Below are 20466 nucleotides of genomic sequence, written 5' to 3' on the forward strand. Positions count from 1 at the left end.
ACCTGGAAATAAGTCGTATCCTGGGGGGGCGGGGGGGTGTAAGACCTGCAGCCCCAGTCCTTGGCTGCCCTGAACTGCCTTCCTGCCAAAGTCCAAAGCCTGTCTTTCTTTGTGGCCAGAACTTCTGAATTGCTTTCTGAGGGCTCATTCCTACTTTTCATTAGATTAGGTGCAAACACTCTGGGTAAACAAAAGCTCCTTACCCTTGGCAGGCCGCTGCTAACTCCTACACCCTGGAAGGTTCTCTTTTAGCTAATAATTCAATTGCAAAAAGGGAGAGGGCCTTGGCAGGGACTTGGCTCCAGCTGCAAATCAACTGCAGACCCCAGAGGAACTTGAAAGAACTACCAGCGCCCACAATGGCTCTTCAGTGCAGCCCGTGTTTACTCAGGACCCAGCCCACAACCTCCACAGCCCCGAAGGCAGCCTGCAAGTAAAGGCTACATTGTGCAGTGGTTTTTCAGCTCTGTGGCCTCAGGCTGGTGGCAGATGATTTGTGAGACGGCTTCAGATCCATCAGGTTTGAAATCCTACATTGGCTGGTATATACTGCTTTTGAGGCTCATTTATTCCTCCTTCCATTCATCGCAGCTGACTGTGTGTGTGTGCTAGGCACTGTACTAGCTACCAGAGACAGAAAAGCACAAAAGGCCATGGTCGCTGCTCTAAAAAGAAGATGCTGAGGAGAGAGGCATATGACCCCCTAGGCAAGTTCCTTATTTTACTGAGAGCGATACCATGATCCTTGACATGCTCTCTCCTTGGGGTCCTTTGATGAGTTAAGCCAACAGATCAGGGGTTAATTTTTTATTAAGTTATCAAACATAGGTTGAGAACCTACTATGAACCAGGCACTTCTCAAGACCCCAGAGAGAAAAATCATAGAAAAGTCAGGATCTCGCCCTAACCGGTTTGGCTCAGTGGATAGAGCGTCGGTCTGTGGACTGAAGGGTCCCAGGTTCGATTCCCGTCAAGGGCATGTACCTTGGTTGCGGGCACATCCCCAGTAGGGGGTGTGCAGGAGGCAGCTGATCAATGTTTCTCTCTCATCGATGTTTCTAACTCTCTCTCCCTCTCCCTTCCTCTCTGTAAAAAAATAAATAAAATATATTTTAAAAAAATAAAAGTCAGGATCTCCGTCAACGACATTCAGACTAGAGGGAGAGTCAGATCTGTAGAACAATAGTTCCTAAGATATCTGTTCAGGGTACAGTGAAAGCACAAAGGGGAGAGTGGAGAGACTGGACTAAATCATAAAGAAGGCCTCACAGAGAAGATGGTGCTAGTATTGAGGCAAGAAAGATGAGCACGTGTTCAGCCAGATGGACTATGGGAAGTGGAATGTCTGCAATACCATGGAAAATACCTCCTTCGTTCACTTACCAGACATTTATTGAGGACTTACGATGTGCCAGACACTGAATAGTGGCTGAGGTAGACACTGGTGCTCCAGTGATGGTAAGACCCTGCTCCTACCCCCATAGGACGGGATAGACCCATAAATAAATGATCATAATGCAGTGCCCTAAGCTGTAGAGTCACAAGGTGTTCAAGAGGTTACTTATGGGTTCTTTCTCGCCCCTGGACACAGAATGTCAGCATAAGAGTCTGCCTTTCTAGAATTTAATCCTAATTTAATGGGAAGAAATGCTTACAGGGTATCTAACAGGCAGCATTCTGTGAAGGTAAGAGTAGAGACTTTAGCATCATATACAGGTGGGTTCAAATCCCACTTAGGCCATACAAGCTGTGTGACCTCGGGCAATTTGCAGAACCTACACAGAAAAAAGTGCCATTTCTTGACAGACCCGGCAGTTGGGGTTTCCTAATCAGAGGGGGGGACTGAAAGGAGATTTTGGGGTAAAATGGGAGTTTTGGGGGTGAAATAGGCAGGTTTAGGTAATTTTTAAAAATATTTTATTGATTTTTTACGGAGAGGGAGAGGGATCAATGAGAGAGAAACATTGATCAGTTGCCTCTTGCACAACCCCTACTGGGGATGTGCCTGCAACCAAGGTACATGCCCTTGACGGGAATCGAACCTGGGACCCTTCAGTCCGCAGGCCTGACGCTCTATCCACTGAGCCAAACCAGTTAGAGCAGGTTTAGGTAATTTTAAAAAATCAAGGGGGCCATGGAAAAATCACAGGGGCTACAGAGCTGCAAAAGGTACATTTCCATCAGGCGAGAGAGCTGGGAGCAGCAGAAGTTACATTTTTATAAGATAAGGGAGCTGGGAGTAGCAAAAGGTACACATTTACAGAATAAAGGGAAGGAGGAAGAAAGCCCAGAGGGAACAGGAGAACAATGAGGGAGGAGAGCCTCAGGTGTCCCATGTGAGGTCAACCTTTGCGCTCAGGAGTTGCTACAGTGACCAAATCAGAAGGGGAGGTGACCAATCAGAGGGGATATCAAGGTACAAAGATCTGCAGCCTTTATAAACCGTAGGAAAAAGGGACTCAGTGGGACTCTTTCCCCCTCCCCATGTGGGAGTCTGTACTTGTTCTTCAATAAATTTCCACCTTTACCATACCAAAAAAAAAATGCCATTTCTCATCTGCAAGCTGACTATAGAGTTGTAAGGATTACAAATAAAAATATAGATTTAAAGCTCCTGGTTATCATAGGTGATCAATAAAAGGTAATTACTTCTTAGTGGACATATAACATTGTGAAGTAAATTTCCAGTTCCAAAGTACTATGTTAAGTTTATTTAGGACAATCACTATCCATTACTTCACTGTTAAATAACTATGATCAATAGTAAGGCATCTGACTCTCTGTGCCCAGGAGAAGTCTGGACATAATAAGATATGAATGGGGCCAGCTAGGCCAGTGGTCGGCAAACTCATTAGTCAACAGAGCGGCAAACGGCGGCTCGCGAGCCGCCGTTTGCCGACCACGGCCCTAAGTGCATGCCTGAAACTGTGGGTAGTACCAAACCCTATGCATATTATATTTTGTCCTATACATCTGCATCTTTTCACTTAAAGGAAGTGCTTTATGGCTTCTTTTTGGCATATCCAAATTGCCAGCATCACTACTCTTCTGCTTTGGGGCCATTATTAAGTAAAATACGGGTTACTTGAACACAGCACTGCAATACTACCATAGTCGATCTGATTGATACGGAGAGAGCTACTAAGTGACTCACGGGAGCGTCCTGTATACAGGATGAATACACTGGACAAAGGGATGATTCAAATCCAGGGCAGGACGGAGCAGTACAGTGCAAGATTTCATCATGCTCCTCAGAATGATGTGAAATTTAAAACTTAGGAATTGTTTATTTCCGGAATTTTCAATGTGATCTTTTCAGAACACAGTTGACCGTGGATAACTGAAACCATGGAACTAGAAACCATGGATAAGGGGGAGGGCTGCTGTGTTCCATTTTAAGTTGTTTGCATTATTACAAACAAACAAACAAAACCTCACCACTTTCCTAAAACCTTTGATAAAAGATTGTCTCCTCAGTAAAAGCCTTAAATGAATAGAGTTTTGGTTTAAAAACATGTTTTTAAGGTTCTCCAACTTGAATTCCACATTTGAGTGGTCACCGGGGGGCAGAAATAAAGGGAGAATCAGAAATGGGGGCAGGAATTTGAAACTCAAATAGGTCAGAAATTTTCAGAAACCTTTGGATGGACTTAGGACTTTTCACAGAATGCTGTGGCTTTGTTATATTAACATTTGTTAAGTAGAGACACAAAAGAATGGAAGGGAAAGTGAAATAGAGGAATTTATTACTCAGGTTCCCGGAGGGGGTACATGGTATGCTTCGAGGGGTCACGTGGGGAGGTCAAGGCGGGTTGCAGGCAGAGAGGGCATTCCTGGGTGTTATTTTCTTCTCCCCTCATTTCCACCTCTTTGTCTTTCTGCTTTATTTTCTGGGACATATTCCCAATTTTATCTTCCAACTCATCTATTGAGTTTTCTTTCTTTTCTTTTTTTAAATATATTTTATTGATTTTTTACAGAGAGGAAGGGAGAGGGATAGAGAGCCAGAAACAGCGATGAGAGAGAAACATCGATCAGCCGCCTCCCCGCCCCCCGCCCCCCCCCCCCCCCCCCCGCACACCTCCCACCGGGGACGTGCCCGCAACCAAGGTACATGCCCTTGACCAGAACCGAACCTGGGACCCCCCAGTCTGCAGGCTGATGCTCTATCCACTGAGCCAAACCAGTTTCGGCTCTATTGAGTTTTTTTTATTTCTGGTCTCATATTTCACATTTCAAGATTTTTTTTTTCCACTCTGAATATTCCTTTTTTTTTTTTTTTTGGCTCACCACCTTATTCTATTTTTTAAATGTAGTATCTTCTCTTTCCTCTGAGGGCAGTGAGGTTATTGTGTTGAAGTTTTCTTGCCCCTGCATCGTCTCTGTCTCTTCTAGATTGCTCTTATTTCCTGTTTCTCTAGTTGGGTCTCTATCACATTATAGGTTTTTTTCACATAACTGGTTATTGTCTACACTTCAGTGACACCTACTACACAAGGAGCCATTTGAGTCATGGGATATCTCCCCTGTCTATTTAGACGGTTACCTAACTCACCTGGTATTTCTAGGCATCCATGCCTCAGAAATCCATAGACTACGGATTGGTTTGCCACAAGCAACCCTAGACACCCGGGTACATTCTTCTGAAAGCATTCCAAGGATTAGTCTCCTGTTGGCAAATACCATTGTAGTTTGTGTGCTAGAAGTTCTGTCGTTCACATGTTTAAAAAAGGGATTTGACTGATCACCTTCTTTCTTTCCTGGTGGTGTCGCCCAAGTAATAAAGAGAATGAATTATGAACCTATTGCTTAACCCATTACTTCACGGTGTTTACAGTATGCTGGGACCTCTCATCTTAAAAGAGCAAGAACACTGTGGGGCTGGTATGAGGATCCCCATTTAACAAACAAGGATGTGAGGCTCAGCTCTTAAGTTGTTTCCCCGAGGTCCTGACACCTGGTAAAATCAGAAGGGCCTCGGAGGGCTAACCTCAAGAGCTTCTCCCCATTGTGCTCCCACCGATAAGGTCCCCTAGCCAAACAACCCTTCTTAGCATGGGGACCAGGCACAGTGTGTGTGTGTGTGTGTGTGTGTGTGTGTGTGTGTGTGTGTTTTCTGAGTAAAAGGGCTCCAGTTCCCCACCATCCTGAGGAATTACTCAAACCAGACAATCACATCCTCCCACGGGAACCAGAGTTCACCTGGCCTTCTTATTACTGCAAAGCCTATATTCCAGAGCCCCTAGCTGGTCCCTCTGTTCCCAAGTGTAACCCCTGCATGGCCCTGCATGGCATGCAGAGTCCTCCTCCCCTAGGCTCTGAGTGTATGTGGCTATTAAACTGCCATTGGTCTCATCTCTCCAGTGTTGGGTGCCATGTATTCAGGCATCCTCACAACCCTGGGGAGAGAAAATAAGAAAATCAGAGAAGGCCCAGCCAGGTGTAGCTCAGCGGTTGAGCGTCGACCTGGGAACCAAGAGGTCACCGGTTCGATTCCCAGCCAGGGCATATGCCCGGGTTGTGGGCTCGATCCCCAGTGGGGGGCGTGCAGGAGGCAGCCAATCGGTGATTCTCTCTCATCATTGATGTTTCTATCTATCTCTCTCCCTTCCTCTCTGAAATCAATAAAAATATATTTTAAAAAAAGAAAAGAAAAGAAAAGAAGATCAGAGAAGGATTCCAGGAGACCCAGCATGTGAAAAGTAGACAGCAGGCGCAGCTCCCCGGGGTGTCAGTCAGCAGCTCTTGCAGCTGCCTTCTGGCCCCTCCCCTCCATTCTCAGCAATAACCAGGCTTTAAAAGTCCCCTGCAACCCAGACCCAGGAGTCCCATCCCTTAGGTCACCAGCTGGCTGCTGGAAGAGAAGCATCGAAGTAAATTCACTTACGCTCGTGTGCGAATGATTGTCAGGCCTCACCGCATCCAACACTCTATAGAGTATTTGTATTTTTTACCAATTTTTATTTTACAAAGGAATGAATTACTAGCACTAGGCTTGTGGTGGACATTTGGGGAGGAAGAAGGAGAGGAGACAGCTTTCTATACACTTCAAAAATTGGGTGAGCCGAAACCGGTTTGGCTCAGTGGATAGAGCCGGTCTGCGGACTGAAGGGTCCCAGGTTCGATTCCGGTCAAGGGCATGTACATTGGTTGCGGGCACATCCCCGGTGGGGGGTGTGCAGGAGGCAGCTGGTCGATGTATCTCTCTCATCGATGTTTCTAGCTCTCTATCCCTCTACCTTTCTCTCTGTGAAAAATCAATAAAATATATTTTAAAAAATTGGGTGCGCCCTAGCCGGTTTGGCTCAGTGGATGGAGCGTCGGCCTTCGGACTGAAGGGTCCCAAGTTCGACCCCGGTCAAGGGCATGTACCTTGGTTGCAGGCACATCCCCAGTGGGGAGTGTGCAGGAGGCAGCTGATCGATGTTTCTCTCTCATTGATGTTTCTAGCTCTCTATCCCTCTCCCTTCCTCTCTGTAAAAAATCAATAAAAAATATTAAAAAAAAAAAAATTGGGTGAGCTGGAAACGACACCTGCGGGGAAATCAGATGTGGGTTCGAATCTCCCTTCTTACCTTAGAAAGGAAGTAGATAATTTTCCAATGTCTGTGTCCTCCATCATTCTCATGTGGACAATCATCTGCTCCTTTTAGCACCAATCCCTTGTCCGGTCTGTCTGATCTAAGTGGGAGCGCTTTTAGGGCGGATTATAGCCCCACTGGGGTCTAGCTAGCACCGGGGCAGGCACGCTGTGGGCACCCAGCAGATATGTGTATAAACTGTTGCTTGCCACCGGTGTCCCGGTGATAACAGCACGGATCTTGATCACTCTACCTAGGAAGAATGCCTCCCTTCGCCCAATGGTGCCGATGCTGGGGGAGTCGGGGCCGGGTGAGATGGAAGATGGAGTCCATTCCTGGCAGGGGCCCCTGTGGCCGAATTCAGCAGGACACTTGTTTAGAATGGAGTTTCCCAGCCCAGACAGAAAGAACCGAACTTCGCCCCCCTCCCGCTTCTAGGTCAAGCAGCCCTGGTGTGGGATGTGGCGTGAAGGTGCCAGCCCCACCCGCGCTCCTGGTGTTCTGGGCCGGGGGATGGGGGAGAATGTTACCCGGTACCTGGAAAGGTCAGAAAGAAGGAAGCGTCCCGAGGATGCCCCTACGGGAGCGACTCTCAAGCTATGCTTTTAGGGAAGAGTCTCGTTATTCCGTGCGGTCTCGCTCCTTAGAGTGAGGTTGGCAAGCCTGATTCTTCTTTTTCATAAAAACCTCCCTCCCCTACAGGACGCCGGCTGGGAAGTCAGCAGGCAGAGGACGGAGTGAGGCATCCCTTTCCTAACGGTCCTCGGGAGGAGCTCGGCCTCTGGGGCTGCGTCACCCTCCCGTCGAGGGTCCCCCAGGCCGGCGAGGGTCCCCCCTGCCGGGCGACTCTGCTCTCCGCGCCCTCACCCTCCGCCCCCGGCGGCGCCCTGGGAGCTAGCTGTCCGGCGCAGCCCCTTTTGGCATCGAGGCCTCCAGGTGCCCAGCACGGAGGCGGAGCCGGGCTACAGCCGCCTCCCCGGCGCCACGGACAGGACCCCCGGGAGCTCGTGGCCCCAACCCTGAGGCTCCGGCGGCGTCCCCAGCCTCCCGGGCTGTCCGCGCTCCTCCCTCTCCACGCGCCGGGCGCGAAGCCTGAGACGCGCGAGCAGAGCGCAGCGCGCAGCGCGCAGAGCCGAGGGGTGCTCGCCGGGCGGTGGCCCAGGCAGCCCCGGAGCCCAGGCAGCCCGGAGCCCAGGCAGCCCCGATCGCAGGCAGCCCGGAGCCCAGGCAGCCCGGAGCCCAGGCAGCCCCGATCGCAGGCAGCCGGCGCCCGCACCCGAGCCCGCCCGCCCGTGGCCGCCCAGACCATGGCCGCCCAGGGACCCGGCCCCCGCGCCCGGCTCTGGACGGCGGCGCTGCTCCTGCTCGGTCTGCCGCGCCTCTCGGTGAGGGCGGATGGTGAGTGTCCGGGAGGCGGCGGGGTCCGGGGTGGCGCGTGGGGTTTGGGAAAGCGAAGCTCGCTGGGGTGCCCATCCGGCCGAGCCCGGAAAACCTCAAGCCTGGGAGAGAGCGAGGTGAGCGGCGGTCCTGCGCCCCTGCATCCTCTGCCGGCCCACCGAGTCTCAGCTCTCCCCAAACGCCTCCCTTTGGCCCCCGAATCCTTCCATCACACCCCGGGGAAAGCCAGAGCATTGGTCCTGCAGTCCCGCCAGGAGCTTTCCCGCGATCTCCAGGAAAGGTCTCTAACATGAAATCACGTCTGGGGTGCCCTAGACCCTCCTCTGCAGGGAGGTAATTTTCCACGTGGATTAAATGTGCTCCTGACGGCAAGGCGGGTGGTTTTAGCTTGGTCCAGGAAGACCTGAAGGATGAGTGGGCATCAACGTGGCAAAGGGGAGAGAAGAGTGGCCTGGGGTAGAGGGAATGGCACGTGCAAAGTCCCTGTGCTGCGAGTGGCAGGGGAAATGGGATAAATGATGGAGCGGCCGGATCCAGACTGCGCGGTGAGGATGTCGTTGAACGTGAGGCTCCATATAAGTAAGGACCAGGTTACTGGCCCACCTTTTCTTGTTTGTTTTTTTGTTTGTTTGTTTGTTTTCTGAACTGAATTCAGCTTTCAGGAGTTCCCTTAAATCAGCAGGATCACAGCCTTGTATCAGTTCAGTTTCAAAAGCTAACTCAACCGTATTTTAATTTTGGAACAAAACCCCATTGATTTGGTGCAGGAGGGTCCGAAAGAAAAGAAGCCATGAAGGGTTTCTAGTAAACCCAAGCTTGAGACAAATCAGACTGATGCAGGAGAAGAGTCCTTGGCTTATTTAGGATGTGTTGTATATGTTTAAATGTCATCGGTGTTTAGCAAACAGTGTTGGGTGAAACTAGATGACAAAAAGAAGCATGGCGTTTAGGGAAGAGGAAAGCAAGAAAAACCTCCCGATATTTTCGTAGAGTTTTTGGTGCTCTTGGTCCCAAGTGCTAACTTGACGAACTCTTTGCTCATAATTGAGAATGAATGTCTTTTTTCTCCATGTCCTCAGAGAAAGGGTTAGGAAACATTTTTAACTTCAAAGGCTCCTAGTGATCACGGTCGATTTTTAATTGAGATATAATTCGTGTAAAACTTACCATTTTAAAAGGTACACTTCAGTGGTTTTTAGTATATTCATTATGTTGTGCAGCCATCACCACTATCTAATTCCTAAAAATTAATTTCATTTAAAAAAATCCCATATCAGCAGTCAATCCTTTGTTAATTCTGGTATTTTTTCCTTTTGCCTGACATTGAGTCGTGAAAATTAAGCTGATTTTAAAGAATCCAAGTGGAATAAATTGGAGCTAATGTTAACTTTTGAACAATGTATACTATTGTACCAACTTTAATTCCTTTTAAAGAAATATTTCTGCAATCTACAAGGCTTTAGAGTTTCACCCCATTATAACTGCTTAAGTGCAATGCTAGATGGATATGGATCAATACTTTGTGTCTATCTGGCTGGATGTGGGTCACAGAAAATGGAAGGCAGAAATATCATTGGACAAGGAGACAGTAAGAACAGCACCCAAGCACGCTTCCTTGTCACCACTTGCCAGAAATGCCTGTTTCCCCTCTTCCGTCTTTCCTTCTCCCCCCTTCCCTAGTGGGAGGTTACAGGTACACTTGCTTTCAAGAAACTCCATTTGCTGAGCTCCAACTTTTATAGTAGAGCCATTGAAGAATTATAACCCATATTATGAAAGGATTCTTTTCTTTACTAAATATATGCCTAACTACCACCACTTTCCACATTTAATTTGTATTCAACAGTAATGAAAGGAGGACGAAGAAATGTTCTTCTAAACTGTGATGCAAAAAAAAACCACAAAAAAAAAAACCACCTGTGATGCTTTACAGACATTCGAAGAGAGAGAACTGGGCTTATCAAAAACTCTATGGACTATTAAAACATTGACTTATTAAGAAATAAGTCAATGAGATAAATTCAAATGAAAAACATTTAATTTATATATGCATCTGATACATAAAAGAGACCTGCCACTGTACTTTTAAAATACTTTTGAAACTGAAAAATCTTCATATGAACTGAATGTAAATGACTATTTGGGTAATGATTACAGAAAAAGATTCATAATTCAACAGGTAATTTACTGAGTATCTACTATATGCTAAGTACTGTCCTTGCTGTTGAGGATAGAATGGTGAGGAGAAACAGGTTCTTGCTATCAGGGAACATCAAATCCAATGGAAGAGAGAGGCATTAAGCAAATAATTATATGAATGAAATGTGACATTGCGATTTTTTAAAGGTTTTTTAAGTATAATATTACCAAAACTGTACTAACATAGTATGATATCACAAAAGTTGTAGGAAATATTAAAAATCTGCAAATAACAGGATTACTTCTATTATATTTTAGAATATTTTCCCCCCTCTGGCTCTATTTTTGTTCATCAGTTTATGTTGTTCATTATATTCCACAAATGAGTGAGAACATATGATATTTATCTTTCTCCGACTTGCTTATTTTGCTTAGCATGATGCTTTTAAAGTCTATTTTGTCGAATATGAGTATTGCTACTCCAGTGTTTGTTTTTTTTCTTTTCCATTTGCATAGAAAATTTTTTTCCATTCCTTCACTTTCATCCTGTGTGTGTCTTTTGTTTTGAGGTGGGTCTCTTGCAGACAGCATATAGTTGGGTCCTGTTTTTGTATCCATTCAGCTACCCTACACCTTTTGATTGGAGCATTTAATCCATTTACATTTAGGGTTATTATTGAGAGGTACTTATTTAGAGCCATTTTCATTCTGTATGGCTAGATTTCTCTCTGTTTCTTCTCAGCAATCCCTTACAGGAATCCCTTTAGCATTCCTTGTAATGCTGGCTTGGTGGTGATGAGCTCCGTTAGCCTTTTTTTTTGTCTGGGAAGCTCTTTATTTGACCGTCTATTTTGAATGATAGCCTTGCTGGATATAGTAATCTTGGTCTCAGATCCTTGCTTTCCATTACCTTGAGTACTTCATGCCATTCCCTTCTGGCCTGTAGAGTTCCTGATGAGAAATCAGGTGTCAGTCTTATGGGAGCTCCTTTGTAGGTAAGTTTTCTTTTCTCTTGCTGTCTTTAAGATTCTCTGCCTTTAATTTTTGGCATTTTAATTATGATGTGTCTGGGCATGGGTCTGTTTGGGTTCTTCTTGTTTGGGGTTCTCTGTGCCTCCTGAACTTGTGTGACTTTTTCCTTTATCAGGTTAGGGAAGTTTTCTGCCATTATTTCTTCAAACACCTTCTCTATTCCTTTCTCCCTTTCTGCCTCTTCTGGCACACCTACCATTCTAATATTGTTATGTTTCACATTGTCTCACAGCTTCCTTAAGCTGTCCTCCTGTTTTTTAATTGTTTTTTCTTTTTGGTTCTCTAATTAAGTGATATTTTCAACTCTGTCTTCTAATTCACTGATTCAATCTTTGGCTTCCCCTAATCTGCTGTGTATTCCTTCCAATGTGTTATGTCATTCTTTATCTCAGACTGTTCTTTTTTCATAGTTACTATATCTTTTTTCAGACTGTTAAGCATTTTTAACATCATTACTCTGAACTCTGTTTCAGATAAATTTCTTATCTCTGCTTCATTTATCTCTTCTTCTGAAGAATTCTCTAGTTCTTTCATTTGGGGGTTGTTTCTTTGTTTCCTCATTTTGGTTGTCTGTTTTGGTTTGTGACTATGTTTTAGGTAGGTCCTCTATACCTCTCAATCTCTAGTGCAGGACAGTGTTAAATGCTGTTTCTGACTAATTGGATCAGGCAAAGACTCAAAGCCTCCAGAGATTGCTTCTGTCTACAGACAGATAGGATTCCAACTTGGATTGCCCCAGGCAATCATCCTCAGGTGTAGGGAGAGTTTTTTTTTCAACAGGTAGGGACAGTTCCTTCTGCCTAGAGACTAATTGTTTCTTTTAATCTCTTAAGTGACCTCAGGGCAAGGGTTTTCCAATAGGGTGTGTCAACTGTCTTCCCCCCCAGGCAAGGCGGATGTCTATGTGAGAAAGATGTCCTCCCCTGGATGAGGGAATGACTCAGGCCAGGAAACTTGGGGTGTCTGCCTTCTGAGCTCTATCCCCCAAGTCCCCAGTCCTGGGTTCTGCTCTCACAGCTCCAGTCCACTTCACCCTCCCTCTGCCAGAGCACAAGATGGGTGGGGGAATTGTTGTGCTCCACAGGGAATTTTTGTGCGTTGGCCCTTTAAGAGGGTGCCTGAACTTTCAGCTGCCACTCCCTAGCAGACAGCACCCCATTGCTTTTCACAGCTAGATGTTATGTGGATACCCTCCTCAATTTGGTGCTCTCTGCTGGGGAGCCCAGCTTTGGGATTAGATTCCAGAGTTCCCAGTGGCACCCCCTACCCCCCACAGCTGGGATAACTCTCCGGAATTCAGTTGCCATCTGTGGGTGCTCAGCCAGCCCTTTCATGCCTCCGCCCCTCCTACCAGTCTCTATGCATCTCCACCTTCGGTTCTTGGGTATCAGGGTTCTCTCCTGTGAGTTTTCCATTGATTATTCAGGAAGCCTTTCCATATTTCTGTTGTAATTCCAGCTTGTTCCTGGGAGCATGTCCGTGCAACATCCTCCTACTCTCACATTGCAATTTAGATACATAAGATTAAAGGACAGAGGTACCGTGAGAGCATATACTAGGAGATTTTGACTTGGTGTAGGAGAATCTGAAAGATGAGTAAGTATAACTAGTCAAGGAGAGGGAAGAAAGAGTGTCTAAGTAGAGAGAAGCGTGTGCAAAGAAACTGAGTGGCAGAGAAAATGGGACATGTGATAGAGGCCGTGGTCAGACAGAAAGGGAGCAACCTGTTATGTATGCGGTCACCCCAGGGCTGGGGCGGGCAAAAGAAGGCAAAGCTGAGGCCCGAATCAGTGCCCTGGAACCAAGTAACCCAACTCAGGGAAACAGGGCACTGAGCTTTGCCACGTGGTGTTTTTAAAACAACCTTTTTAGCCCTGGCTGGTTTGGCACAGGGGATAGAGTGTTGGCCTATGGACTAAAGGGTCCTGGGTTCGATTCCGGTCAAGGGCACGTGCCTAGGTTGTGGCTTGGTCCCCAGTGGGGGGCATGCAGGAAGAAGCCAGTCGATGATTCTCTCTCATCATTGATGTTTCTCTCTCTCCCTCTCCCTTCCTCTCTGAAAACAATAAAATATATATTTTAAAAAAAACAAACCCAACCTTTTAAAAAAGAATATTTGAGCCCTAACCGGTTTGGCTCAGTGGATAGAGCGTCAGCCTGCAGAATCAAGGGTCCGATTCCGGTCAAGGGCACATGCCTGGGTTGCGGGCACATCCCCAGTTGGGGGGGGGGGGGTGCAGGAGACAGCTGATCAATGTTTCTAACTCTCTCTCCCTCTACCTTCCTCTCTGTAAAAAAAAAATCAATAAAATTAAAAAAAGAATATTTGAAGGGCTTATCCAGAAAAACCCTTTTTAAAAGAGAAGAGGGAAAAATGGGTTAAAACACCAGTGTGACTGCCGAAACGGTTTGGCTCAGTGGATAGAGCGTCGGCCTGCGGACTGAAGGGTCCCAGGTTTGATTCCGGTCAAGGGCATGTACCTTGGTTGCGGGCACATCCCCAGTAGGGGGTGTGCAGGAGGCAGCTGATCGATGTTTCTCTCTCATCGATGTTTCTAGCTCTCTATCCCTCTTCCTTCCTCTCTGTAAAAAAATCAATAAAAATATATTTTTAAAAAAAACAAAACACCAGTGTGACTGTCAACACCTAGTCCCAGGGATGCGTGCCATGGGGTAGGTGCTGCAGCTGGGTCTTCGGGCAAGTAGAGAACTAGTTGTAGCGGGTGCCTGCTAGAGTAAGTGTGCTGAGATTGCATTCCCTGGATCCCCGAGTCAGCCTGTGTCCGTGCTTGTCTCCACGCAGGGAAGCTCTTTGTGCTGGAGTCTCAGAACGGCTCTCAGGGGCTGGACCTGGAGGCGGCTCGGCTTTCCTGCCGGAGCAGGGGTGCCCACCTGGCGTCTGCGGAGGAGCTGCGGAGGGTGGTGCGGGAGTGCACCTCCGCGGTGTGCGCCGCGGGCTGGCTGGCCGACGGCACCCTGGGGTAAGTCAGGCCAGCCGGGCTGGCTGTCCGTCCAACTGTCCATCCTACTCACCCGGCTGCCCCACCAGGGCTCCTATGGGGGCTAAATAATTGCTTTAATCAGGTGTCAGGATAGGCAAAATGCAGTGGGCAGTGGCTTCCAGTGCATTCTTGTTTTGAATTCTCATATAAAAAAAATATTTTTCCCCCCAGTTCTGTCAGTTTATTCCCCCTGACTTGGTTATTTTGAATTTCCTTATTAAATTACAAAAATAATACATGCTTGTAAAATTTTCAAATAATACAGGTATGTATAAAGTACAAAGTGAGTTTGACCCTTCTTCCCCACCTCAGAGGTAACTGGTATATATTCTTTATCTGTTTTTCTCTGTGGATACGTACGCATCTACATACATAGGGATGGGAAGATGGTATGGAGGTGTGAAAATATGGCCACAGATTCTTGCTCGTTGCTTCCACTGAGAAGTGGGGTCTGTGTCCTCTCCCTTAGAATCAGGCCCAGCGGAGTATGGCCAGGAGCAATACCATACAGCAGGTGTGATACTATGTGACGTCTGAGATCAAGCCAGAAAAAGCCATGTCCGGGTTTCTGAGGACTCTCACTTTTGAGATGCCACGTACTAGTAAGAAGTCTGACTATCCTGAGATGCTGTGAGGAAGCCCAGACCGGATGCCCCAAAGCGGTTCTGTCACCAAGAGCCCCAACCAATGTCCTGGCCAATAGCCATCACTAACTGCCGGAAATGTGAGGGAAGATGCCAGGTGATTCCAGCCCTCCGCTGTTGAGTCGTCACCAGCCTAGGAGTCTCCCCAGCTCAGGTTCGTAGACATTATGGAGGGGAGACAAGCCATTTCATTGTGCCCTGTCTGAGTTCCTGACCCGTAGAGTCCTTGCGGAGACGTAATTCCTGTGGTCAGCTAGGAGAAAACGTCCCGTTAATGCTGCTAACGGCTTCTTTAGACGGAGAGGAGGCAGGAGCCGTTCCACTGAGAAAGGAATGGGCTCCAAGACCTACTTTGGTAGACGATGACCCCGAAGATGTCTGGCTGGCAGATGGCCACAGAAAACACACACAGCCACGCTGACTCACGCCTCCATGAGCTACATGTGAAGCAGCAATCGAGCAGAAAGGACACATGAGGTCTCCTCCAGAACTTGTCCGTGGATCTGAAGCTGTGACTCTCTCTGCCTTATATGTTCACATCCAGATTCCTAAATAGACAAAATATGTCCTGTGCATGCATTTTTCCAGTATGTAGTCAAGTGTGGGTATTTTTCATAATTCTGTCACCATCATCGCATCAGATAACCGGGGTATTCAGCGATTCTGAAGAGCCCGCTCAGAGCCAGGCTCAGGTCTCCCAGGCAGTACAGGTCAGGACTGAGTCACTGGAAAGCTCCATTCTCCCTGGATTTGCTGTAAAGTGTTAAGGCAGGGGTCCTCAAACTTCTTAAACAGGGGGCCAGTTCACTGTCCCTCAGACCGTTGGAGGGCCGGACTATAGTTTAAAAAAAACTATGAACAAATTCCTATGCACACTGCACATATCTTATTTTGAAGTAAAAAAACAAAACGGCAAAAACACCTGCATGTGGCCCGCGGGCCGCAGTTTGAGGACGCCTGTGTTAAGGCATCTTGGCAGATCTCTACATTGCTACGATGATAATTCTTATAAAGCACTCATACTTAACTTGATATATTTACTTCATAACATATTAAAAATAGGTTTTCCATTTTAATGTTACTGGAACCAAGAAGTATCTAACCATTAGTATGTACATTTCACTGTGGGTTTTTCAGTTACAGCCACCCCCCCCCCCCCGACCAAAAACCAATTGTTCAATGCACAGTGCATCCTGCAATTGGTGGCATAGTAGACATATAGTAGATAGGATCTGTGTCTCCATGAATTTATTTTGAGTGTATACATAAATCCAGAGAAGGACAGAGGTCTAGAGAATACAAAATTTTGGACCACTTGTCTCCTAGGAGATATTGCACATTCTAATAAAGGGAGGCTGAAAAGCTGGTTAGTAGTTTCAATAGCCTTGTAGGACGAGGAGGACCGAAATTTGAATTCAGGTTTTATGCAAGTGGGGGACTGGGGAGTCCTTTGCTTTGGGTTGGAACATTGCAAGGCTGTAAGAGTAAACTGCAAGAAGCACACAGGTCCTCAGAGGAGCTGCAGCATAGTTTTAAATCCTCATAACTTAATCCATGAATTGGGGTTAAGATGATACTGGAGTCCCAGTGCCCCGGGTAGCTAGCAGAACTGATTTTAAAAATCATTTCTAGAGGGAGAAAACATTATCCTAGGCAGTCGATTTCCACAAATAATTTTAGCAAGCATAGGGTTTGTCACACAATATAAAATAACCAGTCTCATGAGAAGCTAAGCCAACAAGAACAAAAATAGCCAGCAGAAAATCTAGGTATTAGCAGTGGTAGATGCATTCTTCAAAATAACTCTTTAAAGTGTTCAGAGATACAGAGCCAAGAAGGGTAATTTTGGCAGAAGACTGAAAACTATAAAAATAACCAAATGGAAACCCTAGAAATGAAAAAATACAATCACTGAAATTAAGAATGTAATAGATGGTTCTAACAGCTGATTAAAAAGAGCCAAAGAAAAAATTAGTGAACTGGAAGATATTTTAGAGGAAGATGTTCAGAACAACAACAACAAACCAAAAAAAAAAAAAAAAAAAAAACCCAGAAAAAAAAGGATGAAATTTTTAGAAGAAAGGGTAAAAGGCAAAGAAGATGTATGTGATTTGAATTCCAAAAGGAGAAGAGAAGGAAAAGTAATATGAGACTTACCCACAGTTGAAGAAAAACATCCAGGCACAGCTTCAAAAAGCCCTACAAAGCCCAAGTAGGACAAACAAAAAGAAATTCACAACCTGGCACATCTGATTAGAGTCAAATATGAAGAAAAAATATTAAAGCTAATAATAAGAAAAGTACTTCAAAGGAGCAACAATAAAAGCCCAAGGATAATTGAATGATACCTTCAAAGTGTTAAAAGAAAACTACTGCCAGCCTAGAATTCTATACCCACTGAGGATATTTTCTAAGAACAAAGATAAAATAAAGACATTTTCATATAAAAGGTGAGAAAATTCATCAAATCAGACCTACACTAAAAGAAACACTAAAGGCAGGAGGAAAATAATTGCAGGTGGGAGGCTGCAGATGCAAAAAAAATGATGAATGGAAGACTAAATGGGTGGGGGCGGGGGGTTGTTAAACTGAAATTCCATAATCCCATAAAGCAGTAATAATAATACTAAACACTAAAAAGTGGTGTATCAGCCAGGAAGTATTTTAAATATGTTAATACATAGTATCTTAAGTTGTGTCATTGAGGAAGAAAGTAAAAGTAATGTTAAATTTTAGTAAGCAGAGGAAACATGTTAAAACTTCTGGGGTAGCTACTAAAAGAATAGTAAAAGGATATATAACTTCCAAACCAATACAGAGGAAAGAGAATGCCAAGGAAATAATTAAAGCAATCAAAATGGGGAAGAGAAAAGAGGGAGAAAGGAAGAAAGAATGGGCAGAACCAATAGAAGATGGCAGATTGAAATTCCAAGAGATCTGTGCTTAAATTAAGTAGATGAGATACTCGGATTAGAAAACAAAGATTATAATTTGAATTTTTAAAAAATTCTACTATTTGCTGTTTATGAAAGATACAGTATTCCTAAATAAACCATGGGACTAAAATAAATTATCATGGAAATTAGCATATAAGTAAAGGTGTATGATATTAAAAATACAACATACTCAAACCCCATGGGATGCTACAAAAAGCTATACCTAGAGGGAAATGTAAAGCATTTAAACGCTCCTGTTAGAAGAGGAAAAAGGCTTAAGGTTCATGACTAATGATTCATCTAAAGAAATATGAACAACAAAACAAAACCCCCTCAAAAAGAGAAGAGCACAATTGTATGAAATTTTTTTTAAAAAAACACACATATACTACAAGAGATACACAATGTATTTATAGCCTCTGAAACTTGAATTCATACAAATGACCTCAACTTAAGCATCTATGTCTTCCTGACTTTAGACCTTTGTTTGGGGAGAATGTTTCTGATGCTTTCAGCCAAAGCTCCTGAATCAGAAAAATATCTGCTGCTTCCAACCTGTCAGTTCTCCTACCCTTTCTTCTAAAATTTTCATCGTTTATTTATTTTTTATTTTTTTTGGTCTTCTTTGTCTATTTCAGGACAACCGTGTGCAGCAAGGGGAGTGGTGAGCAGCACATCATGAAAGCTGTGGACGTGAGAATTGAGAGCAACCCGGCTCCCGGTGGCACATACAATGCCCTTTGTATTAAGGATGAAGGTCAGTGCCAGGGCCTTTGTCAAGGTTCCGGAGGGGGTGCCGGTGGGGTTTGCCACCTTAGGTTGTGTTCTCTAGAAGGCCGACCTTGAGGTGAGGAGTCACTCAACATGGCGTTATCAGGGAGACTTCCAAGGAAAAGCCAATAATCCAGCGGAGAAGGGATCGGGAAAAGGAAGCAGACCAAGCCATAGTGAAATACGAAGCAGAGTCCACGGTGGCGTTGGGGTGGGGGTTCGGGGGTAACTCATGGGAGGTGGCTCATGTGAGAGAGCAGGGGTATTCATCCCAACGCGCCTGTCAGTCACTGGTTAAGGGCTGCTTCAGGGAGGTGTGGATTCCTGGGCTCCTCTGGTTTTTGATGTGCACAGGCAAAGGGTTCCAGTAGCCTGGGTGCCACCCTCCAACCCAGGTGCACAGGTGCCCACCAGGACCCCCAGTGCATGGGCAGGGTGCAGGTAACTAGGGAATGTGGGCAACCCCTGAACGTGTCTGTTACAGTCACAGATACAGCCTACCCTTCTGTCTCTCTTCATGGTGGACAGCACACTGAAAAGGAAAAAAACATTCCTTTTCCCCCAAAATGGAATGTATAGGATTTAGGAAACTGATCGTAGGAAGGACAACTCGACTTCCTCCTGGGAGATGAGCTGAGTGATGGGGAGAAAAACCATAAAGGAGTCTGCAGGGCAGCATTTTGTATGCCCTGAAATGAGTCCGCGTTCATTACCAGAAACTCAAGCTGCCTGAAGGGAATGTTCATGCAAATGGAGAGAAAGCCAGCTGCTTACCCATCAGTCATAGACCTCAGCACAGGGACTGCTTCGCTGCACACTGGTCTCATCTGGGAAGTTTTAAGAAATACTGATGCCCGGATGTCAGCCCTCGATAATCTGATATAAATGTTCTGTTTGTGTTTTTTTAAGCTCCCTGGTGATTTTAACATGTCGAGCAGTTTGAGAGCTACTTCTCTAATGCAGAGTTTCCAAAATCTCTCTGATGACGGGAGTTACCAGGTGAACTTCTTAGAGATACAAACCCTCAGGCTGCACCCTAGAGGCACCAAATTCTAACCTCCTTTAAAAAGTCAAGGAGCCACCTTGGGGCTGAAGGCCCTGGCTGGTGCTTATTAGATGCTTGTTAGTGATAGGATTCTCTGCCGCTCCGGGGTTTTATTCCAGGAAGGTCTGTATTTGCGGATTGCTGTTTTTCTAAAATCACATAGGTAAATTAAATGAATCCCAAACAGGCAAAGGTTCAGATCCCTGAGGGAGACAAGACAGGGCCAGAAGAAAAACAGCATGTCCTTCATTCTTTAGCGCTTATAAGTGAATATGCAGGGCTTCTGGGTCTTCTCTCTTTCCCCTGATAAACAAGAGGTATCAGTTAGCTTTTGCTGTGTAACATATCATCCCAAAGGTAGTGGCTTAAAACAACAACTGTTTATTCAGTTCACTTTTTTTTTGCACCAACAAGTTGTATTCTTCTGCTGGTCTCACCTGGGCTCATTCATGCATTTAAGGTCAGTTGCTAGTTAGGTGGCCTTGCTTCGGGGAGAGGGCTGGCTGTTGGTTGGGGTGTTGGGGGTGACTGACCCATGTGTTTCTCATCGTCCAATAGGATAGCCTGGGCTTCCTACTTCATAGGTCTTTAATAGGTTGTGTGTATGCAAGTGTGTGCCCCTTTTACCTAGAACGGTAGTGCATGAAGCCAGAGGTAGAAAACACCCATTCACATCCTATAGGGCACCAAGGTCAAAGCCGTGATGGTGACTCCAAATTTGAGTAATCGCCAAGCCCATATAATGTGCCTCCTGCTATATTGCACTCAGAGGAACACAGCTTCAACTCAGTAGTATTCCTGCCCCAAATGCATAATTACGAGAAAATATTAGCCAAACTCAGATTAAGAAACATCCTATAAAATGACTGGCCTATCCTCTTTAAAAACATGTATAAGGATAAGAAAGACAAAGACAGA

General features: G+C 45.6%; 1 protein-coding gene across 1 annotated transcript in view; it reads left to right on the forward strand.

Annotated features, from left to right (window-relative positions):
• Nucleotides 1-7888: 7888 nt before the first annotated feature.
• SUSD5 (sushi domain containing 5) overlaps nt 7889-20466 on the forward strand; it is a gene marked incomplete at its 5' end in the record, with an annotated part of 38470 nt that continues 25892 nt past the window's right edge. The window contains 3 exons of the mRNA XM_079795305.1: nt 7889-7979; nt 13954-14131; nt 18371-18489. Coding sequence (XP_079651431.1) covers nt 7889-7979; nt 13954-14131; nt 18371-18489 — 388 coding nt within the window. The remainder of the gene's footprint in view (nt 7980-13953; nt 14132-18370; nt 18490-20466) is intronic.

Source organism: Cnephaeus nilssonii, assembly GCF_951640355.1.
Source record: "Cnephaeus nilssonii genome assembly, chromosome: 17".
NCBI lineage: Eukaryota > Metazoa > Chordata > Mammalia > Chiroptera > Vespertilionidae > Cnephaeus > Cnephaeus nilssonii.